Source organism: Mustela putorius, unplaced genomic scaffold (assembly GCF_011764305.1).
Source record: "Mustela putorius furo isolate JIRA1106 unplaced genomic scaffold, ASM1176430v1.1 tig00000487_pilon_pilon_pilon, whole genome shotgun sequence".
Lineage (NCBI taxonomy): Eukaryota > Metazoa > Chordata > Mammalia > Carnivora > Mustelidae > Mustela > Mustela putorius.
Genome location: NW_025421399.1, coordinates 9,589,172 through 9,615,308, shown reverse-complemented (window position 1 = coordinate 9,615,308; position 26,137 = coordinate 9,589,172). Strand labels below are relative to the sequence as shown.

The window sequence follows — 26,137 nt, the reverse complement described above, 5'->3', positions numbered from 1 at the left end:
AAACGCTTCACCTTTTTTATATGATAAGGAGGTTGTTCATGGATTTGTCTGTCTTGTAAGTGATTAACTGGTGGACGAAGAGCACCGTGCCCACATGAGAGCACGTGGGCTCCTCCCTCGTCCCCGGCGGGCTGCCATTCCTCTGAGGGCTCTGTGCTGTCCCAAGCACTGAGGACTGAACTGTCCCTACCAGCCATGAAGCATCCACCTGTCCGGGACACAGGGATCCGAACCATCTCCAAGCTCCAAGGAGCAGAGAGACGTGTTCAACCCTCCAGATGGGAGAGGGTCTTGCCTGTTTCATATCAGCCGCTACCTGGGGAAAAAAGCCAGCATTTCTCAGAAAGCCCTGAAAACTTTTAAGCTGCGATCCTTGAAGCCCCAATAGGCTATCTCCAGATTTAGGCCATAAGGAGGTTTTATAATTAGGAATAAATCACTGCCTCTGCTCTGCCTGTTGTCCTGCTCTCCAGAAAAATCTGTGGCTGAGCAAGGGGTTGGGGCCATTCTTGTACAGTCAAGGACCGATATGCTCAGTGATCTGCAGGTGGAGTCCATTTTTAATTCTGCACAAGCAGACAGGCATGCAACAGGTTTCTTCTTGCCTTCTTAGGCTAAGGCTGTGGGGAATACCAAAGAACCTGCTGGAAGATATCCCACCACCCTGGAGGAGTTTGCAGTCTTGGGAGAAAGATGAGCTGAGCACACCCAGGCTCGGAAGAGGCCAGAGCAAAAGCAGTTGTGAAGGGTCGGGTGAGGCCGAGGTGGGAGGGGTGAGGCAACCCGGAGTGGGCACAAGCCTGCACCCCACTGCCTGGGGGTGCGCACCCAGGGGTGAGGCATGGTTCTGCTTTCAGTGTTTTGTTATTCTTCATGAGTCAGTTCTAACATTTAAATATCAGGAGATTCCATACATGGGCCAGGTAGCTCATGTGTCTTGTGAAAGAGAAGGATCTGATCGTCTCGGCTCCCATTCCTTAAAGAAGCCCCAGGCAGCCAGAGCTACCTACCCAGGCAGGTAGCAGATGTTCCCTTAGAGGGGGCCTGTGCTTTCAAGTTCACCATAAGCCCTATCTCTCCTTAATGCCTTACACTTAGCCTGCTTCCCTCCGAAGCTACCAGGGCCCTGCAGATGCTGGAGTTTGTAGCCCGTGTGTGTTACACTGAACAATGACCCCCAAAGGTATCTTGGGTCCCATCCCAGGAATCTGCGAGTGTTACATGTTATGGCAAAAGAGACGTTGCAGGTGAAACTGAATTAAGGATCTGGAGATAGGGAGATGATCTTGGATTCAGCTGGAAGACCCTACACATAACTGCAAGTGTCCTTAAAAGAGGGAGGCAGAGGGAGATTTGACTACAGAAGACAAGAACACAAAGGGATGATAGAAGGGGAGATGAGAATGGTGGAGCCCTAAGCCGGAAGAGAAGACAGAAGAGCCAAGAAACATTCTTCCCCTAGAACCTCCAGAGGATAGCCCCGCTGATACCTTGATTTTAGCCCCATTGGACTCATTACGGGAGTCCAGCTTCCAGATCTGGAGGAGAGTAAACTGCTGCTGTTTTAGCCAGTAAGCCGGCGGTGCGTTTGTTACCGCAGCAGTACGAAGCTAATCCACCCTGCCAATTAATGAATCAACAAATGCTTGAGTGCCTAGAACACAGTGGCGGGCCCTACGTCCAGGAGCTTAGAGGAGAGGAAAGAATGATAATGACAACACATCACTATCTGAGCCAGGATGGGGAACGCTCCCAGGAACTCTCGGAAGATACCTGCAGAGCTTCTCACCCAGGCCTGCAGATCAAAGGGGAGACTGTTCTCCAGGGAACAGACACGCATCCATCTTTGTTACGCAAAGGAACTCCAGCACGGGGGCCCTGAGGCCAGGGGACATGTGGGGTGGGGGGTCAGGGGGCAGCCCCGGGGAGCCAGGGGGCTCTTACCTTGCATGCTGGATGAACTGGGTAGCTTTCTCGGCATACTTTTGCGCCAGGCTGCTCAGGTTCACGGGCTGCTCCACGATGTTGAGGTTTTCATAGAGAGGAAGGGCCACATCGGTGTAACAGTCCCTCTCAAGGTTTCTGTGTGGAAACCACAGATGGTATTCATTTCCATGACCTAAGTAGCCGTCATGTCAAAGAAAATGCTTTTATGCAGCGATGCGATGTGCATGAACACAAAACACTTAATAATCTGCCCCAGATGATTTTTCCCATCTGTCATTTCCTCCAGGACAAAATCAATAAAATACCTTCTTCCCTTTCCTTCTAACAGACTTTTACGCTCCTTGGACAAGTCTGGCCACTCTGCAAAGCTCACAAAGACTTCCCTGAGCTACAGACATTATCCCATTTTGTTGCAAAAGAAACTGAGGTCCAGACAAACTAAATTACTCAAGCTGAGTCCCACAGCCAACCAATAGCTGCCATCCCTGGCTTCTTCCGCAGACCTCCCTAAATGATGGCTTCTGTCTACAGGGCACGATGCTGGGCGCTTTCCTAGGTCAACTGTTGGGACTTCATGTGACCTGACATCTGATTGTAACCCAGGGAGCTGGGGACAGTTTAAACATCTCAACCATGTTTGGAAAATTTGGAGAAGCTTTAGCCACTGGAAAAAGTGGGAGTCAAACCAGTTATAGCTCCTGAACAAAAAACAAAGTCTATGGTCTTAGAGCTGGAGATGAACCGACCTATGAATGCTCCCACATGAGTGGCTGAGTAATAACTCTGGCCGTGACCCGTGGGCGAGTTACCTAAGCTCTCAGAACCTGACTCTCCTTATCTCAAGTGTGCCCCCGCCCTCTGATGAGGTCCTGAAAGGACAAAACGAGACAGCTGAGTGTTAGTGCTCTGCACGCTACCCGGCATATGAGCAATGCCATCAACCCTCGGCCTTCCAACCCAAACCCCACAGCGCACCGGGAGAGAAGCTGGGAACCACGGGGAGAGAAGAGGGAACAAGGGGCATCTCAGGGAGGGAAACTGTCCTCATGGGGCAGGAAGGACTGGAAAGAGGAGAAAATCCCCCATCATACCAAATGCACACACACTCCCTTCCAAAAGCTTGAGACAAGTCAGACTGGGGTAAATAATCGCCAAGGGCCACAGGTTTTGGAAAAGGGAAAAAGGATTATCTCCATAATAGGCATGCTAATGCTAACCTCACTATCAGTGTCAAGTTTTTCATGTTGTTATGAATTTGTGGCAACTCCACCATTACCTACAATCTCTCCCCTTCCCCCGCAACCTCACCCCCACTAAGCCAACCCTTTATTTTCCGATTTAACATGGATTTAAAGGGGCCCGGCTGACATGTGGCAGGCCACGATACGGCCAACTGTGGCCCATGGGCGGCGGCTGGTAGGGAGGGCAGAGAGACGAGCTATAGCTTCATTTCTCCTGCTGCCACGTGCACACAATCCCCTGTGCATCTGGTGAAAATGCAGACTGGGGCCTGGGGGGAGTGGGGGTCTGACATCCTGCTTTTCTGACAAGCACACACGACCGCCACACTGCTGGGCCAGCAACCACAGTCTGAGTGGCACACAGGCTCTGGACTCAGGAGGACTCTGATTGGAATCACCAGCTCTACCTCCTACAGCTGCAGGGTGACCTGGGCAAGCGGGTCCTTACCTGTCCCTTTCCAGGGTCCTCACTTCTAAAATCAGGCCAAATACCTGCCTTGCACAATGTCATGTGGATTGCGGATAAGCATGGAGGGTGCCCACACTGTGACGACGTCTCAGTACGTGGCCGTTATTATATTAGCTATTGTGTGATTAATGAGCCAGTGGAGACTTGCCTTCCCCAGGGGCTCAGACACCCGTCACCTTATCAATAACCGCTGTTCGCGGGCTGAGAAACAGGAACACCTGGTTTGTGTTGTTCTGTTGCCTAAGTAAAGTCTAGCATATTTTTCTGATATTAAATACACCGCACACTCATTGCAGAATATTGGGAAAATATAACGAGAAAGAAAGACGAAATGAAAACCCCTTAGTCCCGCAACCAGAGGGAATGAGCCACTGTTAGTGCTTCGGGCTTCCTCCCTCTGAGTTGGGCTGTGAAGCTATGGACACAGAGGCAGCTAAGAGCACACTGCTTGTGAGCTAGCTCCTGCTGTTTTCATGTACCAGTATCCTGAGCATTTCCCCATTCCATGGAAGAGGATTTTAAAGCATCCGGAAGAGTGACAGCACGGCATTTCAAAGCCAGATGCTGGTTTCTTTGCCAGGGGGCGGGGGGTGGCGAAGCTTGTAAGGAGCCTTGAGTGTCTTCTCCCTCTCTCTAGCCCTCTTACATCCAGTGTCTAGGCCAGGTGAGTGGCCTGGCAGCGAAGCCAGAAGGCAGAGGTAGAGCGAGACCCCACATGGGTAAGTCCAAGGCAGCACCAGGCCCTTCCCAGCTGAGCTAAACAATCCAAGGAAACTGCACAATTCCAATGAAATAATTTTTTGACCTAACCCTTGCTAAAAGTTTGCTTACACTCCATGCAAATAACGCAAATTTGCACTAAACCTACTCTTTTTTACTGACTTAAATCTCTCCTGTGGCCTTCCTAATTGACACCTACTGGACTATACCCTGGGGACTTCACCTTGCTCTGGAGCCCACTGCCAGTTGTTTGAATGGGATTACCTTGCTGGTCTATCGTCCCGTGGACACGCTGGACAAGGAGGGTGGTTATAGCCCGGGGTGTCCGTGCAGCCCATATCATGGCTGTATGGGATTCCAAAGTAGTAATCAAAACCTGGAAGAGAAGCAACTGGTGAGCACCCCCACTTGCCTTCTGTTCTATGAGTCTGCATTCTTACACCCAGGACAAAAATTTAATTTTCCATGATTTAATACTGCAGGGCTATGGAGTATGTAATTAAAAGAGGATTTGATTAATATCCCTTTGTAGTATGCGAAGAAAACACTTTGTTGGGTTCTGGCTGTAAGACTAGCTTTGCCAAACATCTTGGGATTAGAGTTAACCCAGAGTGGGAGGAAGTGGAGAGACGTGTGGCACCCCTCCGATCGCCAGTGCACTTAGGAACACATCCAGTAAGGAGCTGGTGAAAACCAGATACGGGCATGGCACTGCAGACATAACCACGGGCCTGCAAGGGAAGACATGCAGAGGACACGGAAAGAGGCTGTATCTGAAGGAGGGTAAAGGAGCACCAGGACAGTACATCGGGGAAGGCGTATAAGAAGCAGGAGGAGACACAAATGAACTCAGAGACAGGAATCAAGAAACCTCAGAGTACCCAAGCCAGCAGGCTTTTTGAGATGATCTGGTCCAGGGGCACAAATGTATAGTGGGTGCTCTCTCTTCTCAGTCCCAACAGCAGACACCACAAGTCCAAAATGGCACCACCTCATCCTGCTCAGCGGGCTCCTGTCTCAGGAGCCATCCCCCACCCAGCACAGGACTCCAGGTTTCGACATCCAAATCTAGTTCAACCTCTTCATTTCTCAAGGAGGAAGCAACCGCAAGTGGGAAAACTAAGTTCTGTGGTCATTCTTAGTGGAAAAGCCAGGTCTTCACTTCTTTTACCTGCCACTGCTTACAAAGCACACAAGGAAGATGCTAGGGAAGTCCAGCTAAAAAGATGAGGCACCAGGGAAGGGAGGAGGGGGAAGGAGCACCAGAGGGGAGGAAGGAGTGGGACAGGGTGTTGGCCGGTGGGAGCCGGAGGCTGAAGGCTGGTTGCTGGCCGGTTCCCTCGAAGCTGTTCTCCAAATGGAAAAATCTGCGGATGCATACGTTCCCCCACACCTAGCAGAGAGCACAGCAGCCTCTTTCCATGGAGCTAGAGGGAGATCCTGGGGTGGAGTGAGGGGTGGAGAAGTCCACAAAATACTCCGAGAACCACCATTAAGGAAAAGCCTGCCCTTTCGCTTATAAAATAGCAGGAGCCGCCAGGAAGCAAACTCAGGGAAGGACCCCAGAGAAGCCTGAGCTGCTGAGATAATGACAAGTCACCTTCAAGAGAAAGTCTGTGGGTTCCCATCTGAAAAGGAGGAGGCAGGTCACGGGGAGAGCAGAGGCCCAAACCACAACTTTGGAAAACCATCAATAATTCGGTGAATTGGACATTCAGAGAACTCATCAATCAGCAAACTGATTTTCAGGTAATTGGCTCAGGCAGCTGGATCTTGGCCTATTCCCCAAGGTCAGAGAGTCAAAAGTCTAAGGCAGTGAATAGCTACAGGAAGAAGGCAAGACGGGGCATCTCCTGTTTGGCCTTATGGCCTGCTTCTGTGAACCCACTGGACAATTTTTACTTCCACCGCACTGGACATGTCTGGATCTCCCAGGGGCCAAATGTTTCCTGAGATGTAGACACCGATGGGCTTGCGACGAGAAAGCCAAAAGGGCTGGCAGGCACCAAGGTGGGAGAAGGCCAGGAAAGATGCCAGGAGAAAACAATGTGAGACCAAGGGGTGCCATAGTCTCCCAACTGCACCTAAGTGACCCCGTGAATGAAGACATCCTAACTCAGGAGCGGTGTCCCCCAGAAGCAGGACGGCTTAAACATTAATGGAAGCCTTCTACACCAAGATCTTTATTTTCTGTTTCCCAGGGAACAAGTATCCCAAAGAATTCTTACCACGGAAGTTGGGGTGATAAGAGCCATGGTGTCCGAGATGCCATTTGCCTGTAGGAAAGCAAGAGAGAGACTTTCAGAGGGAACCCCCAAGGGGATTCCCAGTGCCTCTGGGGAGCTGAGCACATACGCAGTCCTCCATCCGTGTTGCCCTTTACAGAAGGCAAGCAGAGAGGCTGCAAATGCTGGGTGAGAGCCAAGCCTCGCTCTTTGGGACTGAGAGGGAGTCCACAGGGACACAGAAAGCAAGCAACAATGACTCAGGACCTATGCAGGAAAGCACACAAAGAAAAACAAGGCAAGCCTTCACTGAGGGCCCACAGACGCCAGCGGGCTGGGCTTCTGCCCCTCAAAGTGGGTTCAGTGCCCACAGCAATCCCACAGTGCCCATTGTACCTGCTCCGACCTCCCTCGCTGGGGCTCTACAAAGACCCAGAGGACAAGCGTGGGCCCCATATTGCCTTGGAGATGCCTGGTTTCCTCCTACTTTCATCATCTTCCTCTCTGAGCACCCTCAGCAGCCCGCAGAGGCTGGACGGCAGACCACCACCCCCTTCCCGAGGCTGTTCCCCTGCAGAGAGACTGGCCTGGTCATGCATGGCTGCTCCTCACTCTGTACATGTGTTTGCTAGGGAAGAATGCCTGGGAAACGTGTGGCAGAAGCTCTGACCGTGTTGAACTCTTGGACATAATAATTCTGCTCAGAGTAAAGACCCTAGGAAAACCACCCACAAGGCAAGGGACAGAAAAAAGAATGCGGTCCAAAGATCTAAACAGTGCCAGCACTGAACAGCACGTAAGAGAAAGAAACGCGCAACTGTAGGGGGTGGCTAAGTAAATTATTTACCTGGCCTTGACAAAATACCACCAAACTATCTTTTAGAGACAAATGCATGCAACAAAAGGTAATAATCAGGAAATCTAGGGAAAGGGCAGATGGGTGTCTATTACTCCCTTTTGGCAATTGCGCTGTAGGTTTGGGGAAAAATGTAACAGAAAGCAGAGGCAAATGGCTTCGGCACTATGCAGAATGCTTGGATTAAGCATTACGTGGAAATCCAAAATTAAAGTGTTTAACTTATTTCTAAAATTATTAAAATTATTGTAAGAATGTACAATTGTGTGACACAGAAATATAAACTCAAGAAGGGGTTAAGAGGAGGCCCAAGAGGTATGTACGCAACTAGGTAGAAATACATGACCGTGGACCAATGTTAGAAGTAAAGCGTGGGTGGGGCAAAGGGGTTTGATATTCCTTTGGTGGGTTTTTTGTTTTTTTTTTTTAAATTTTTCCCCTAAGCATGCTTATAGGAAGTTCATGATATCAACACACGGATATGGCTGGATATCCTCTAACATGCAAATGGTGGGATGAGCAGTGAAGGGAGAGGGGAGCAGCTGAGCAGTTGATATATAATCAGTTGTTCACCTGGGGTTCAAAGCCATGAAGAGGGAAGGGCAAGTGGGACCCGGCTCAGCTCAGGAAGCACCCAGCCCCCTGCTGCCTCATGAAACTGTAGAGTCAGAAAGCCCCAGGGCCAAACGCTTCCAGGCTGTTAGTGCGACCCGACCCGGATGCAAGCGATGGAGCCAGTTAGGACACTCAGCCCAGCATGGGGGCTTCACAGTGAGCATACCTCAGGGTACGGGCCAGCAGGGATTGAAAAGACCTAATTTGCACCTCCTCCCACCGGGGCCTGCCACACTCCAGTCTGACCTTCTATAAAAGTAGGTCCGGGGGACGCCCGGGTGGCTCAGTTGGTTAAGCAGCTGCCTGCGGCTCAAGTCATGATCCCAGGGTCTTGGGATCGAGTCCCACATCGGGCTCCTTGCTCCGCAGGGAGCCTGCTTCTCCCTCTGCCTCTGCCTGCCTCTTTGTCTGCCTGTGCTTGCTTGCTCTCTCTCCCTCTGTCTCTTACAAATAAATAAATAAAATCTTTAAAAAAAAAAAAAAAAAGGTAGGTCCGGGCTGATATCCAAGATCTATAAAGAACGCCTCAAACTCAACACACACAAAACAGATAATCAAGTCAAAAAAAAAAAAAAAAAAAAAAAACGGGCAGAAAACATGAACAGACACTTCTCCGGTGAAGACATACAAATGGCCAACAGACACATGAAAACATGTTGCCCGTCATGAGCCATCAGGGAGAGTCAAATCAAGAAAATCAAGACCACACTGAGGTACCCCCCCCCTTCCACCAGTTAGAACCGCCAACATTAACAAGGCAGGCAACAACAAATCTTGGGGGAGGTTGTGGGGAAAGGGGAGCCCTGTTACACGGCTGGTGGGAATGCAAGCTGGTGCAGCCACTCTGGGAAACAGCGCGGAGGAGCCTCGAAAAGCTGAAAAGAGAGCCACCCGATGACCCGGCCATTGCACATCTGGGTATTTACCCCAAGGATACAGATGGAGTGAAAGGAAGGGGCATGTGCACCCCAGTGTTCATAGCAGCAACGGCCACGGTCGCCAAACTGCGGAAGGAGCCAAGATGCCCTTCCACGGCCGAATGGATAAAGATGTGGTCCCTATATACAATGGAGTATGACGCCCCCATCAGAAAGGACGAACACCCAACTTTGGGATCAACATGGACGGGACTGGAGGAGATTATCAAGCCCAGCAGAGAGAGTCAATGATCAAGGGCTTCCCTTGCCCGTGGAGCATACGGAATACCACGGAGGCCATCAGGAGATGGAGCAGAGACGTGAAGTGCGGGGAAATCGGAGCGGGAGACGAACCCCGAGAGACTCCGGACTCGGGAGAAGCAAACAGGGTTTCAGAGCGGAGGTGGGTGGGCGGACGGGGGAGCCCGGGGGTGGGTATTAAGGTATGAACGAGGGCACGGATGCGTGCGGCGCTGGGTGCTCTGGGTCAACCACGAAGCTTCGAACGCTTCATCAAAACATAAAATAAAATCATTCAGAAAAGTTAAAAAAAAAAAAAAAAAAGAAAGAAAGAAAGAAAACAAAGTCAGGCTCCAGAGGAGGAGGCGGGGCCGACCCCCGAAACTGGGGCCCCACGCCCCGCCCCCCACGCCCCCCCCCCACGCCTGCCACTTCGGGGAGGTTTGCAGGAGGGAGGCGGGAATCCCCCGGGACCAGCTCTCGCGAAGTCGGAAGAACAGCCCCGGCAGCCTGAGGGTGCCCCGGGGGGGAGCAGCCTTGGCCTCGGGAGGGGGGACCAGCCCTGAAGCAAAGCACCAGGGCCCCGCAGGGCCGACACACCGCGGCTGGGCAGTGAGCCGCCCCTCGGCCCCCTCACGCGGCGGAAGCTCGGTTTCCTCACACCCAGATGATGGCGGACGTCATCCCTTCAGAAGGTATCTCCCTGCCCTGACGCAAATAAAAACTTAGGGCCGGGCAGGTAGGAACTTCCCAATCACACGGAATCCCACACAGATTTTAAAAAGGAAAGGAAGCTGCTGGACAGTGTGGCCGACGCTGCCTCGTGCCCCCACTTACCGCACTAACGGATGTCGGGTTTGGTTCCCAGGTGAGAGACCGCCCGCCCCAATCCGGGTCCTAAGCCCAGTTTCCCAGCCTTCCTTGCAGCGGGGCGTGGCCATGCAAATCCACCAATCAGATGAAAGTGCATGTCCACGGGGAGGGGTGGGCGTGTCTTTCCCTGGTAGAGGCCTGGCACCTGCTCTCTTGCTTTTCCCTTCCTTGAAGCCGGATAATGGTGAATGATGCTGAGGCCGCTCTCTTGCAACCAAGGAGCAACAAGCATGAGGCCGAAAGCTAACGGACTACGGAGAGCGGAGCAGAAACTTAGAAACGGTTTCCTGCAGCAGCTGAGCCAATGAAAGCAATCACTCACCTCTCAGCTTATTACAATGGGAGGAAAACCGAAACCCTATATGGTTTAGTTCCCTGTAGGGTCTTGTCAATGACTTATAGCTGAAAGCTTATCGACCTTATAGAGCAAGAAATAAACAAAAAGGAGCAGAAGAGGCAGCATGCTGGGTCTTTGCAAACACAAGGCAGGCACCGCAGGAAATGCTGTAGGAGGTGCAGGGTTGGGGGGGGGTGGTCCCCGGTTCCGGAGCTCCAGTGTTACCTATCATTCCAGTGACGTAGCCAGCTTGCTGCAGCACCTCCGCCAAGGTGGTCTCATTGAGCGGCAGACCCCCCACAGAGGTGACCGCAAAGTTGTGCGTGACTCCGTTGCGGAGGCCAAGCCGGCCGGTGAGCAGGGAGGCCCGAGAGGGCGAGCAGGTGGAAGCAGCTGCGTGGAAATCCACAAACCTGCACAGAAAGAAAAGGGATTGGGGTCCTTCCGTCCACAGACAGCCAAACCAAGGGAAGTTCAGTTCCCACCCAGGTCCCAGGATTCCAGTGCTGGGAAAAGCTCAAAGGCCACCCCTTGAAAGGACAGGTTAGGAAAATAAAGTTCAGAGAGGTAATGCAACGAATTCAAGGTCACACAGCTCATGCAGATTGGTTTGATCCAGTATATTTAGTGGATCCTCTTTATCCAAAGATTCCATATTTCAAATTCATGGACTCACTGAAGCCCAACTGTTATCTCCAAAAATCAACACGCATGGCTTTTAAGCCCTCACTTATGGACATTCCAAGATGTCCCAAAACACCATTTTGTTTCCTCACATGTGCATCCCTAGCCGAGGATGACGAAGGTGACCTGGTTTTGGCTCCCATACGACAAGCAAATGTCCTCTTCTCCACAGTCTACTGAGTGCTATAGTTTTTACGTTTTTTGTGCTTTGTGTTGGTGATTTTGCTGTTTAAAATAGCCCACACACATAGGTCTGAGAGCTGACTACTTCAGCATTATAGAGATGTGATGTGCCTTACAGAGAAAGTACAAGTGTTAGATAAGCTTCATTCAGGAATGCATTACGGTGCTGTTGGCCATCTCAATATTAATGAATCAAAAACTATATTAAATCAAATGTTTTAAGACAGAAACACACATAAAACAAGGTTCTGTGCTGATCTGTTGGCTGTAACCAGAAGCTCACAGAAGCCGAACTCTGTAGATGTTCTGGAAGCAAAGTTTCAGTATTCCTTAATTCAGTGTTCTCAGTGACTTTATAGAGGAACTACAGCCAGTAGAAAGAACCTGCTGTATCTATTACACTTAGTGTCCAACCTTTTTTGGACACTGTAGAGAAATATAAAAGAAGTCTAGGCATTCTCCTATCATCAAGGAATGTGATTAAACTTCATGTCACTAATAATGGGGAAACTGACCTTGTGTGTCCCCTGATAGGATGATACCAAGTTGATATCATCGAGGATTCTTGTCAAGAACATTTAACCTGAATCTAAGACCTCTGGACCTAATTCCCAGGTTATAGGAAATGTAGTTGATAGAAGAACAAATTAAATGACACCACAAGGAAATAATCTAACAAGCCAGTCTACACATTCTATGACAACTGGTGTCAGTCTTCAGAAAGTCAATATCCCAGGGAAAAATGTGATAGAGGGGCGTGTTCTGTACTAAAGGACACTAAAGAGACAAACCAAATGTCATATATGTTCCTCGACAGAATCCCAGCTCAAACATGCTAACAACACATTTGGGGGCCAATTAGGGAAATTTAATATGGACTGAATATAAGATGACATTGCATGATCATTGTCCATTATCTTGATTATGGCCATGTAGGAGAATGCTTTTGTTCTTTTTTCTTTTCTTCCAGTTGTATTGGCATATAACACTGTATTCATTGAAGGGGTACAACATAATGATTTGGTAAATGTATATATTGGGAAGTGATTACCACTAAATTTGGTGAATGGCCATCACTTCCCATAGTTATGAGTTATTTTTTTTCTTGTTATGAGGATTTTGAGATCTTCTCTCTTAGCAACTTTCAAACATATAATACAGTATGATTAACTAGAATCACCATGCTATGCATTACATGCCTAGAACCTACTTATCTCACGACGGGGAACTTGTACCTTTCGACGCCCTTCACTCATTTCCCCCACCCCCACCCCCACCCCCTGGCAACTGCCAGTCTACTCTCTGCATCTGTGAGTTTGAATTTTTTAGATTCCCCATACACTTGAGATCATATAATATTTGTCTTTCTCTGTCTGAGTCCTTCTACCTAGCATAATGTCCACACCCATATTGTCACAAACGGTAGGATTTCCTTCTTTTTTACAGATGAATAATCTTCTGTTGTCTATGTATATCACATTTTTTATTTCATCAGGAATATATTTTTATTACACTAAGGATGTTATTACATTAAGAATGTTTTTATTCTTTTTTTTTAAAGATTTTATTTATTTATTTGATAGAGATCACAAGTAGACATAGAGGCAGGCAGAGAGAGAGGGGGAAGCAGGCTCCCCGCTGAGCAGAGAGCCCGATGCGGGACTCAATCCCAGGACCCTGGAATCATGACTTGAGCCGAAAGCAGAGGCTTTAACCCACTGAGCCACCCAGGCGCCCCAAGAATGTTTTTATTCTTAAGAGATATATGCTATGATGTTTATAATAAAGAAGCACTCTGCACGCTTCCAATGACTCAGGAAAAACACCACCCTATTTACAGATAGAACAAGTGCAAGCAAAAATGGCAAACTGTTAATAACGGTGGGGTATACTGGTATTTATGTGACTATTCTTTTCACTTTCTTTTATGTTTGAGATTTTTAATATTTAAGTTAATAATTGGGATGCCTGGGTGGCTCAGTGGGTAAAGCCTCTGCCTTCGGCTCAGGCTGTGATCTCAGGGATCGAGTCCCGCATCGGGCTCTCTGCACAGCAGGGAGCCTGCTCCCCCCACAACCCCGCCCGCCTCTCTGCCTACTTGTGATCTCTCTCTGTCAAATAAATAAATAAAAATCTTTTTTAAAAAGTTAATAATTAATGTATAATAGTATAAGTTTCAAAAGGATGACAACCCAAAGTCTAGAATGAGCAAGGCAGTGGCAAGGTCAGTGCTGGAGCCTGGCGGGAGGGTAGGGAAGGTAGGGAGAGGCAGCTTAAAATAAAGCTCAGCGTCTTAGAACCACGTGTGTCCAGGGTGCCTGGAGGCGGGTCCGTCTGCTGAGCCACCACCCCGGGCAGAGAGAAGACCAAGGTCTGGTGGGTAAGGGACTGGCCCACAGACACCAGGTCAGCACAGCCGAGCAGGGCTCGGTGCCTCTCCTCTCCTCTCCCGGGTCTGCAGAGTGCAAGCTCCTTGCCAAAGTCAGCCTCCACCCGGTACGCTCTCCCGGATTTTTGCATAGCCTTTCTTGCCTCCTCGGTTTTCCTGCAAGAGGGCCTCTGTTGTCCTCTAATCGGGCACCCTAGGGTGTACATGGTAGCACTGACCCCAACCCCAATTATTAAACCCCTGGTTTAATTAATTAATTAATTAATTAAATTAATAAACCCCTGGTTTATTTTTGTATCTTTTCATTCTGGGCCATCCTCCCTCCATGCCAGCTCCGGGCAAAGGGGGCTTGGCCCATGCTGCTAGCTGCTTATCTCCAGCTCCTAGAACAGGGCTCTGGAAATACAGGGGGAAGGGCAGAGAGAAGATGGGGAGAGGGGAGGGGGGGAAAGGGGTCTTTCCTTCCCAGCAACTTCATTGTAAGTGTAACCAAACCTCAACATAAACATTACTGGGAAGTCTGATGGGGGGGCGGGGAGGTCCGCTGGGCACATTCGCCAGAAGTGTTAAAGATAACGAGCTGGCATGGAGGTTACAAGCATAAGCATCGTGATGTGAATTGTCATGAAGAGAGGACATCAGGGGATGAGGTCACAGAAAGCAGGGCCTGTTTAAATACTTCCTTCCCACACACCGCAGAGCTTGGCTCACCACCTGCCCCCTACATTAGGGCCTCAGGTCTCCGCCCTAACCCCACACCTGGACGGTGGCGACCCCCAAACCGACTGACAGCGGCTCTCGACCAAGACTGGCCACTTGCCCAGGCCGCCTGCCCAGGGCCATGTTTTCTGGGGGGTCAGCGTAGGGGGAGGATTAGAGCAGCATGGGGACATTTTCTTGTTTTTGTGCCCTCACAGAGGCCAGCCTGGGACAAGAAAATGTGGACATGCATACCAATCCCTGCTTCTCTGAGCACACAAATCTCCGGAACACTTGGGACAGAGGGGGTTAAAACACAATGTTTAAAACGGCCTCCAGGTCCAACTGGACTAAAGAAAGCCTTAGGAGTCTGTAATGTTTACGCTCCCCTCCATGATGCCCTACAGAGCTCCTCCCCCACCCCCCAGCTTGATTACAGAGGGCCCTGAACACCCTGCCCTTCACATTGACCTTGGCATTTGGAGGGGTGATGGCCCTGGAGGGTAGTCAGGACTGCAGCGTGTTTCAGCAACACAGTGGTTTCCTCTTCTCCTCCTCCTTTCCTTCTCTCTCCTTTTCTTTTTTTTTTTTTTTTAAGATTTTATTTATTTATTTGTCAGAGAGAGAAAGAGAGGGAGAGAGCATAGCACACACAGGGGGAGGGTCAAAGGGGAGAGAGAGAAGCAGGTGTCCTGCTGAGCAAGAAGCCTGATGTGGGGCTCGATCCCAGGACCCCAGGATCATGACCTGAGTCGAAGACAGATGCTTCACCAACTGAGCCGTCCAGCCACGCTTTTCTCTCTCAAGCCTAGGGATTATAAGGAAAAAATTTTTAAAATCTTACCAACTGACTGACCAGGTGACCCAATAATTCCACCAGCAGGACTGGGAGTCCCCACAAGAAATGAAACCAGGTACTCAGACACGTACTGACACGTTCATAATCACAGCAGCCCTGTTCCCCGTGGCTGAAAGGTGGAGGTGACACCCGCTCCGCGAGTGGGTGGACAAAGTGTAGACCATCCACCGGCTGGGGGAATTACGTCCATGAAGAAGAATGACACCTGCTACAATGCACATGCACCTTGAAAACAAGACATGAATGGAGAAGCCCTTCAAAAACAGTCAAATGCCCCAAGTCAGTAAATCCACAGAGATGGAAAACAGGGGCTGGCGGGAGGGGGGGTCTCGGGCAGAATCTACTTCCTGGGCATGAGGTCTCATTTTAGGAGGATGAAAATATTTCTAAGTTGGATAGGGATAGTAGTTGTATCATGTTATAAATGCACTAAATGTCTCTGAGTTGTTTGCTTTAATTTTTTTTTTGAAGATTTTATGTATTTATTTGACACAGAGAGAGACAGTAAGAAAAGAAACACAAGCAGGGGGAGTGGGAGAAGGAGAAACAGGCTTCCTGCCGAGCAGGGAGCCCGACGTGGGGCTTGATCCCAGAGCCCTGATTTTCCCATTAATCTTCTTTTTCTAAAAAGTTATACTTATTTATTTATTTGACAGAGAGAGACATCACAAGTAGGCAGAGAGGCAGGCAGAGAGAGGGGGGGGAAGCAGGCTCCCCGCTGAGCAGAGAGCCTGACGTGGGGCTCAATCCCAGGACCCCGAGATCATGACCTGAGCCAAAGGCAGACGCTTAACCCACTGAGCCATCCAGGCACCCAAGTTGTTCACTTTACAATGGTTAATTTGAGGCCACCTGGGTGGTTCAGTTGGTTCAGCGTCTGCCTTCGGCTCAGGTCATGATCTCCAGGGTCCTGGGATCAAGTCCCACATCAGGCTCCCTGCTCAGCAGGGAATCTGCTTCTCTCTCTGCTTCTCTCCGCCCCCACTCCTGCTCGCTCTCTCTCTCTCTCAAATAAATAAATAAAATCTTTCAAAAATTAAAAAAAAAAAGGTTAATTTTATGTCATGAGGATTTCACTTCAATTTAGAAAATCATCCAAATCTTACAGACTCAGAGGAAAATGCCAGATTCCAGCTGAAGAGGCGCACGAAGCTGGGTGTCAGGTGCGCTGTTCTTCAGACGGGAAAACACTCATGTATAACTCAGGTGGCGACCTATCATTTCATTCAATTTAGTCCCAAACTAGCGGCAAGCAGGGACGGAACCATGACAGACGCTGAGGAAGGACAGAGCCAGTTCCTGTCCTCAGTGACCGTTCAGTCTAGTTTCTGAACAAAAGCCTTACAAGGCCGTTTCTGCTTTCCTGCGAATGATTACAACCACTTCCGTCACACTAACCGTGGGCATGGCCTTTTGTGAGTGTTAATTCATTGAACGCGGCAGCCCTAGGTTGTGCTGTTGTATATAGGTGGGGAGTATATACCCAGTATATAGATGGGGAGACTGAGGCAGCGGGACCCACGGCCGGACACAGGAGAGCCGCGGTTGGTACCCAGGCATTCTGCTCCGTGCCAGCCCCCTGCCTTAAACGAGGGTCCACAGGCAGCCTATAAACTCAGACCCATCCGATCCCAAATCCTCTGTGCAGGCCCCATAACCACGTCGCCTCCACCAGGAAGGTCAAAGCCCATCTGGAAAGCCGAAGGGAAGGGGCTGGGAATATCCACTCCACAGGCTGTCTTAGGAGGAGACCCGCCCCGAGAGAGAGAGAGAGAGAGAGAGAGAGAGAGAGGTTTCTAAGCAGAGAGGAAATGCTCACAGTCCCTCAGACTCAGGGCACGGGCCCAAGAAGTTTAGAGGCAGCATCCAAAGACGGGTGTGGGACACACGCACCCACCACACTCCCCCCACCGCGCGTGCACACACACACACACACACACACGCTCCTCCAAATGCCGCTGGCTGAGAAAGGAGAGGAGCGCTAACTGGACGTCAGAAGAACTTCTTGAAATAACATGACAAAACACTGTTATGGTCAACCCAGATTTGGCCCAGGAGCATCCAATCCTGAAAACCTTCAAGAGGAAAACCAGGCACCTGGACACCTGGGCTCCTTGGGGTCCTGCCTGAGAACAAGAGGCCACCACACTCAACAGCTTCGGGGTCTCTTTGTCAAGCCGTTCTGGGAATTCATGTTTCTGGAAGAAACAGTTCTCCACTGGGCTTCCTCGGCTCCAGACCTCCTCAGCCCACAGCAGCGGGTTCCCACAGCCTCCCCTCCCCAGAAATCACCCCGAAAATGGCTAAAGTCCCTGACGCCATTTTTCAAGGTGACAAATGGCAAAGAAGGGACATCCTCAGGGAGCCGTGACATGGCACCTCGAGGTTCCAGAAGCTTAGGCTTGGACCTGCAGCCACTCTTGGAAGTAGGCTGTGCTGAGGCTGAGGGCAGGGAAGGCGTGGGCCCCAACACGCGCCGCTGGGGACACAGGTGCTGGGCGAGGCCTCTCTCCAGGCCTCAGGGGGACCAGGGGCTCTGGCCTCCCACCCCCCACCCCCGCCGACATTCCTTCCTGACCCTCAGTCCCCCGGGGCTGGAAGACGCACTTGCAGCTTCCCCTCCCTCAATCCTTATGTGCCCATTTCCCAGGCACGGGCTTCTCCAAAGCATCCCCGCCTGCCAGACATCCTGGGGGCCCCAAGGGTCCTGGATGGGGCAGGCAGCCAGTGACTCCTACTCTTGGAATTCCAGACCAAGTTCCACCTTGCCGTCCCACTGTTGCTCCCAAGACAAACGCTGATCTCCGCCCAACCTTTTCTCTTCAACCTGAGATTGATGCCCGTGACCCGCCCAGCTCCCACTCCTAAATATTTGTCCCTTATGATAATTCTTATCACTCCCAGCTCAGGCTTAACAAGCCCTTACCACAACCCAGGCACCTTGCATTCATAGCAGGTCTGAGCATCTATGTTAACCTCGGATTCATTCCTAGTTGAAACTGCACGTTCCGTAAGCTGTGTGCGGGCTGGCCCAGGCTTGTTGGTGTCGCCTCTTTATTACAACAGAACCAGCTGTACAATTTTCAGGGCCCCGTGCAAGAGAAAACAAGGGAGCCCTTGCTCAGAATCTACTACACACTTCAAGATGGCAATGACAGGGCTTCGAACCAAGAGCAGGGCCTTCCTAAAGCGGGGGGCTGTGTCTGGCTGCACCGGGCTGACGCCCATAGAGCTGGCCCTGCCTAGCCGCATGGGTTCTGTCTCAGACCCCACTTGTCCCTGGGCCCACCGGGCTTCCCAGAGCAAGAAGAAGAAGATCTGCTGGACTTGGGACCCAGACGTTGTTCCCACGTGGTACGTGGCTGTGCTCTCTGCCAGTCTCTGCAAGTTCATCTGGTCTCATTTAGATGTGTCCCTGCACACCTGCTCTCCGCTTCCAGCCTTCCCTATCTCGGGAAATAGCACTGTCTCTTACTCGGCTACTCAGCCCAAAGGAGTCATCTTGATTCCTCTCTTTCCCTCCCCCTCCACAGCCAAACTATTAGTCCATTCCTGATAGGACTCCACTTTCAAATATATCCAGAATCTGTCCATTTCTCTCCACCTACCTGCTAACGTCCTAGTCCAAGCTGCTATCATCTGGCACCCAGACTACTACCATAGTCAATATTATAGTTTCCCCAGGGGATGCCATTAACGCTGTTGTCCGGAGTTGAGCAGTGCGCCATCTGCCCCGCTGTACGTGGCCACCCTGTTCCCCACTTCCATTCCTGCTCCCAACTATCCTGCCCTCTATTTTCCATGAGGCAGCCAAAGTAATCTCAAAATCTATTTATCAGCTAACATTAATTTCTGCCTGGAAGCCCTCTAATGGGTTCTCACCGCAATCTAAGTAAATCCAAAGCCGTTATGGTGGCCTACAGACCCTCCATCATTGCTGCCCAGGCTGGGCATTGGAGCACAGGCCAGATGGACCACAGGTTTTTCGAGAAAGGGTTCCCCTCAGCACCAGAGACAGCCAGATGGGGCCCCAGGCAACTGGAGGCCCCAGGGCAATCTTAGCCCGGCGAGGTGTGTGCCCTGTACAATTCCCAGGAAAGCAATCCTCTGAGAGTGCAGCACCAAGATAGCCCTTGGGGTCCTAGGGCACGCAGCTGGTTACTCCAGCCACCAGGAGCCTCAGGGGACTTCAGCCAACCGCAGCAGAACTTGCTGGGGGAGCTACAGGGAGGAACCCACAGCCCTTTCCATCATGTAGCTCTACTTTAGCAGAAGTGTGGGGACGTGTGGCTGAGAAGACAAAGCCCCATCAGAGAAACCCCAAGCAAGCACTACAGGAGGCAGAGTGATAGGAGGGCAAACACGTGGACGAACAAGGCCTTGTTAAATCCTCCCCTCCCCCTAGTGTGAGACTAGACAGCTAACTGCATCTAGGCTTCAGTATCTTCTTCTGCAAAATGGGCATAACACACCTGCTTCACCAGCTTATTTGAGGGATTCAGTGGGATGATGTGCACAAAGCACCCAGCAGAGCTCAAGGAACAGAGCAGGCTTTTAAAAACTCACGGCAGTCAAGGTAATCAGTGTCCTGACTCGCTAAATGGGGGGAGAGAGAACATTCCAGATATGCAGGAGAGCAGTGTGCTGGGCACCAACGGGTGGGATTCGGGGCAGGCGTGGCCCTTGGCTGCCGCTCACACTCCCCAGGCATCACAGTCCCTGCCTCACGCATGGGACACAGCACCTGGGCCTCCGTGTGCACAGCACCAAGCTCAGAGTCCTCCCTCCAAGACCCCGTGCCCTCCTCCCTCCCAGTAAACCTGGCTGGAGGCTGAGACCTCATCTGCAGGACCCTCTCTGCCATTTCCCTGCTCCTTCGGCTCCGCCCCCCCCCCTCCCGGCCCCGCGATGCCACCCAGGAGGTATACAGCCATTGTGCCTCACCCAGATCACTGCAGTGACCAGGATGCCAGGCTCACTCCCCTCCCCCAGCCCACGCTAGCATGCAGACCAGGGGGTCATACCAACCCCGGATCCCATGTCTTCAGTGACTTCCTTCTGCGTGGCCACCATAACCCATCAGGCTCTGGCTCCACCTACCTCTTCGACCTTCTGGGTCCTTCTGCTGCCTGATGTGGCTGAACTGTGTCCCTCAAAAAGACAGGTTGACATTCTAACCCCGTCCCTCAGAATGTGGCCCTATTGGGAAACAGGGTCATTGGGGATGTAAGCGGTGAAGGTGAGGTCATGCTGGATTAGGGCGAGTCCTTCACCTCCTGGGACTGGCCTAAGAAGAGAGCGAGGGGAACGCCAGGAGAGGATGCAGAGACGCGCAGAGGAAAGGTGGTCACAGGAGGACGAAGGCCAGGGATGGACAGTGCCGCGAGCTGAGGAATGCCCGGGACTACCAGAAGCTGGAAGAGGCCAAGGCAGAAATTATCCTAGAACTTAAAAGGCAACACGCCTCGGCCAACATCTTCATTTTTCACTTCCAGCCTCCAGAACTGTGAAAAAATACATTTTTGTCGTTTTCGGCCTCTCCGCGCGTCCTACCTTGTCACGGCAGCACCAGGACACAAACACTCCCCCCCTACGGAGCCCCGGAGTCCAGCCCAATGGGACTCTTGTTCCCAGGACATCTGCCATCGCTTCCTCCCTGGTGTCCCACACGCGCCTCTCCAGCACCTCGACTCTGCAACACATCAGCCCAGAAAGTCAGAGAGAGGCCTCTTCCTGCCCTTCCAAATTCCTGCCCATCCTCCACGGTGTCCTCCCAACCCCCACCCGGATGATGAGTCTGGACTTTGGCTTCTAGAGCACGTGAAACTTCCTGGCAGCCTCTTCGGGTCTGAATGTACACTTTCATCGGATAACATCTGGGCTGGACCAGACAGGCGTCAGGCGCGCTTTACTTCTGCACTCACCCCTTCCCCATGCCTCTCGTGCCCCACACCCACCCAGCCCACCGCGGCAGGGGCCTCTGCTGTGGGCTAAGCAGAGCGGCACAATCTCGTGTCCTCGAAGATCCGGCCCACGGCCTGTGACCTGGGCAGGCTCCCCAGAGGGCCACCTTTCCCGCCATATGGAGGAGCCTGGAAGAAAAAGGAAGCAACTGGCTCAGGAGCCTGGACATCAGATGGACTCTCTGCAGAGTTTAGTTTAAGAAAGTAAGCTCCGCCCCTTTTGTGCACAGGCAGGCTGAGCTGTGCTGCTTCCACTTAAAACCCGAGAGTCTTGGCTACCCCAGTGTGGGTGTAACAGGATAGGAGCCCAGAATGTCACGGAACAGCATCAAGCCCTGCCCTAGGGTGGCCCAGAGTTCAGGAAGGGAGCTGGCTAACCCCAGCGTGTGAGAGAGCTCCGGGAACAGTCAGCACGGGGGGTTCCAAAAACACGCAAGGCATGCATATAGGCATGTTGAGGAAGCGAGCAATTCTCGAAGGAATGTGCACAGAAGCTGAGACCTAAAGTAGAAATAGGTATTAACTTTATTATTATCTTAATAGAAATAACTGCCGTTTATCGAAGGACTGCCACCCCAGTTGTATTGCACGTCTGATTTCGAATGCCTAGGATTCCCATTTTACAGATAAGGGAGGTGAGGCAGAGAGAGTTTCAGCAGCTTTCTCAAGCCCGTGCAGCTGGTATGGGTGTAGAGGCACCTTACTCTGTGCCGTAGGCAAGACTGTAGAGCCCTATATTTGGGAAACAATAGAGCTAGAACCTAAGTCAGGCGTCCCCAACCAAAAATCCCATGTTCTTTCTGCTACCTTTACCTCGGAGAGAAGACTGGCTGGCACTGGGCCAATCGGGAGCTTTGGTAAGGTAAACCCAGAGGGAATTACCTTAGGCAGGTGACTAGTCTTGGTCTAGGGAGGTCCCCAGACTCCCCTTCAGTGGTGTCCGCCCCAAGAGCCTGACTCACATCCGCACAAACCACATGAGCCCAAGAGAAACACCAGAATGACTGTCTCCCAACTCGCTCCAGGGATGAGGGCAGGAACCACAGTGTCACAGAGGTCAACAAAGCTTGCCTTGGTGATTATGGAATTAATTAATGCGAAGATAACTCTAATGGATTAGAGAAAAATCCTTCAATTTGCTAGGTTTAGGGAAATACCATCCTCTAAGGACCAATCTTTGTCAGTGGGTCTGCGCTGCACAAAGGCTATGAATCACAATTTTCTGCCCCAGCACGTGGGACTGAAATCCCTACACTACATTTTACTATATGGTATTTGCAGGTGGGGGCTTGGGGAGGTCCCTGGATTTAGACAAGGTCACAAGGGTAGAGTCCCTATGATAGGATTAGTGTTTTTATAAGAAGAGGAAGAAACCAGAGGTCTCTCTCTCTCTCTCTCTCTCTCTCTCTCTTCCCCCTCCATGTGAAGCACAGTGAGACGGGGACCGCCTGCAGAGAGGGTCCTCAGCAGGACCCAACCCCACTAGCAACCTGATCTTGGACTTCCCAGCCTCTGGGACGGTGAAAAAATAATTCCTATTGTTGAAGCCACCTCTTCTACTGTGGACCAGTACCCGTGGGCTGAACCCGAAAGGCATTGCCTAGATACTCTCTCTGCTTGGCTGTCTTGCACAGTCGTCCTGGGGATGGGCTCTCCTTGATCACACAACACCACCCTTGTGGGAATCGCTGCCATGCGTTCCTACGGCACTTTGAGAAATGCGTAAGAAATGAGAAATGTGTAACTTTGAGTTCCTCCCCAGACTGCGGGTTCTGCAAGGGCAGGGTCAGAGTCGCAAGAGCAGCCCCAGACAGCGTGCCTTGGCGGCATGGAGCCACTCCGGCAAACTCTGGTGGGCGAGCAAACAAAACGTGAAGAGGTCATTTAGTTGGAAAACATACATTTGTCCATTTGGCCCCAAATTGCTCAAACTGATGCCTTTGAGGGTTCAATTAGTCCCCAGCTTGTGTTAACGTTCGCATCGCTTGATGCTCAGAAACCATCTTCTCTCCCTTATGTCCAAGTCTTTGGGGAATCCTGTCGGTACCCTCGCCATACTCCGCCCCCCCCAATACTACCAACACCCCATGCAGCCCAGTGAACTGACCTGCCCATCATCTCTCCTCTCTCCCAGCCTCTGTCTCCGTTTGGCAGAGACTAGTTAATAAGCGATAAAATGGTCTTGCTGCTTGGAAAGCTTCTTTTTTGTTTTTCCCCAAATCTATCTGGGCAGGCTCAGGCCAGTTCACCAACAGGGGTCCTAATTAAAGTCTGAACATAGATTGTAAAGGCAGGCTGGAAGTAGAGAGCCAGACATGACAGCAGCCAGTTAACAGGAAAATCAACGCAAATTTAGCCACAGCCAGACAGAAACCAAAGCAAATCATCATCACATAAATTGTGGGTATTAGAATCAGAAAACTTTAGTGCTGGAAACGCTGTCCCAAAAGGCCCTGGAGAGACATAACGTTGCGAAGTTAAGCCTATCCAGCCTTCATCTATGAGGAATTTAAAATAAATGACAAGGCTTGCTGGGGCCGCTGTCTGAACTGTGGTGTGCCTAGAATGAGAACTGTCTTTGCTCCATTCATAATTTAAAGTCCTGGAGGCAGAAATAGGTTTTAAAAATTATTTGCTGTGGCCTTTGTGCTTGGAGGGACAGAGCGGGAGGTGAGAACTGGAGAAAAACTCTAGTGGGACCCACCAATGCAGCCTGGCCTCCATGTTGCCTTCTGTTAAATGGGAAGACCGCCAAGTCAGCGCTCAGAAAGTTGTCAGGTGGGGTCACTGATGTGCAGGCCTTTTGTAAACTACATGCAAATAAGGCAGCAAAGAGTACACTTGGTGGGTTTTGTTTACTCATCCATCCATCCATCTATCCATCCATACTCTTGCTCTTTTCAAAAAAAAAAAAAGATTCCTGCAGCTGAGCTGGGTATGATCCTTAGCAATTTCCCCCTTTCCTTTCCACATCCTCGTTGTGGATATGAGTACAATTTTGCTCAAGGATGGACACACGCAAGGTGCATGACAAGATGCACACACACACACACACACACACGGGCATCTTGGTGCCTCTTAAATTGGACACCTCCCGGTTACCACAGCCCTAAGCCATGCCATCCCGGACACTCCTGCAATCTGCCCCCTGCCCTCCCAGCTGCCAGTGTGGGCCACGCCGGGGAAGCTGGAGTGATCCATCTCAAATGCAGGCCGATGTCTTCAGTCCTCAGGGCCCCCACTGCCTCCAAGCCGAACACTTGAACATGGGCATGAGACCCTTCACCAGCGGCCTTGTCCTTCGGTCCAGCCTCACATTCCCTGTCCCAGCCATGCTCCACCACTGGAATGGCCGTTTCTTGTTTGGATGAGGGATGGCTTCCCAGCATCTAGGACAGTGCCTGCGGGAGCCTCCAGTAATCTGTGTCCAGTGAGAGGGCACCTTTCGTTTCTGGGTCTTTGCTCCTGTTTTTCCCTCTGCCTACAACATGTTTTCCTCCCCCTTCATCTGGCTAATTCTTACTCATCTTTAAGGTCTCAACAGTGAGGTCCAGTACCTCTTGGCTTCCCTCTGGAGCAATGGCCTCTCTCTTTTTGCAGCTCAACGCAAATGTCTTTAACATGCTCTGGCTCTTGGTTCGATCATCCAAAAGGCGAGAAGCCCAGCATAGACATTTCTCATTCTTGACTGTGACCAAGGGATAAGCAACGTGCTCAATCCATCCCAGAGGATCCAAGTTCAGTTCCACCCAATCCAGGGGACTAAAGCCCCGAGTCGGAGAGAGCAGGAGGTATGTGGTTTCCTCCTCATACAGCACATTTCCATTCTGCATGCTAAAGGCCGTCTTTCTTGGGGCGCCTGGGTGGTGCAGTCGGTCAGGCGACTGATCTTGGTTTCAGCCCAACTCACGATCTCAGGGTTGTGACCTCAGGGTCATGGGATCACATCCGGCTCTGCGCTCAGACAAGAGTCTATCTGAGACTCTCTCTCCCTCTCCCTCTGCCCACCCTTCATACTCTCTCTCTCAGAAGAATAAATAAATCTTTATAAATAAATAAATAAATACAAATAAAAGCTGCTTTTCTTAGCTTCTTCACCACCTGCTTGGAGCTTCTTAGGGCACAGTTGGCTGGAGTCTCCCAGAATCTGTCCTATGATGGACTCTTGGTGGAGACTCCTTGCCAAATTACGTGAAATTGCCGCTAGACAGGCAATTTTGAACTTGTGGTTGTGAAGCAGGCTGGCACCAAGGCCTCACGGGCCAGTAGTTCAGTTCCTTTTCTCGAAGCTTGGGTGTTATCTAGACAGTGTTATTCCTGCTGGTTCCCATCTATTAAACAGAACCACGAGCCTAAACCCTGCTGAACCCTCTGTGTAGGCTTCATCTTGGCCCGGCTGGTAGGTGGGCATTGCGTGATTTTATGTCCTTTGGGGAAAGAATGGAGATAAAGCTGAACAGGGTTTACATGCAGGGAGGGAATCTTTCTCTTATAAGTCTCACTCAGAATGTTCTTTTCACCCTAGCTCTCAGGAAGACCTCACAACCATCCCCTGTCTTCGAAAGTGCCAGCCCAGTGTCCTCGGGATTTTTTGCTGCAAAACCCTCCCGAAGGCAACAGGTTAGCCAAGAAAACTCTGAGAGCTAACAGGATAGATGCCTGTTTGCAGAAAACCAATGCTGAGAGCAGAAATCACACGAGGTGTTTGACTAAATTGACAGATCAATTCATTCCTCTCCGAGGCCCTTTCTAGAAACAGACTCAAGCCCTTGGGAGCCTCTGACCTTCCAGTGATGAATATTGATCTTTGGTTCCTAGCTAAGTCCGAGCCTCTGCTCAGCAGCAGAACTGGCCTGACTCAGATTAGACTGGGGGCCCAGAAGGGCTGAAGCAGGAAGGAAGGAAACCAAGGGGCAAAGG

The 26,137-nt window shown here is 50.9% G+C and overlaps 1 protein-coding gene across 9 annotated transcripts in view; it reads right to left on the bottom strand.

Annotated features, from left to right (window-relative positions):
• The window catches only part of ARSG (arylsulfatase G), a 103,453-nt gene that overhangs the window by 32,081 nt on the left and 45,235 nt on the right, over window positions 1-26,137 (bottom strand). For 8 of the 9 annotated variants that reach the window (XR_006607016.1, XR_006607017.1, XM_013054503.2 and 5 more), the window contains 4 exons: window positions 10,666-10,853; window positions 6,606-6,653; window positions 4,642-4,753; window positions 1,945-2,082 (listed from right to left, as the gene is read on the bottom strand). Coding sequence is in view for 7 of the 9 variants with exons in the window: in XM_013054503.2 (XP_012909957.1) it covers window positions 1,945-2,082; window positions 4,642-4,753; window positions 6,606-6,653; window positions 10,666-10,853 (486 nt within the window). In the remaining 2 variants the exon portion in view is untranslated. The remainder of the gene's footprint in view (window positions 1-1,944; window positions 2,083-4,641; window positions 4,754-6,605; window positions 6,654-10,665; window positions 10,854-26,137) is intronic. The other variant, XM_045080939.1, reaches the window with a different exon arrangement.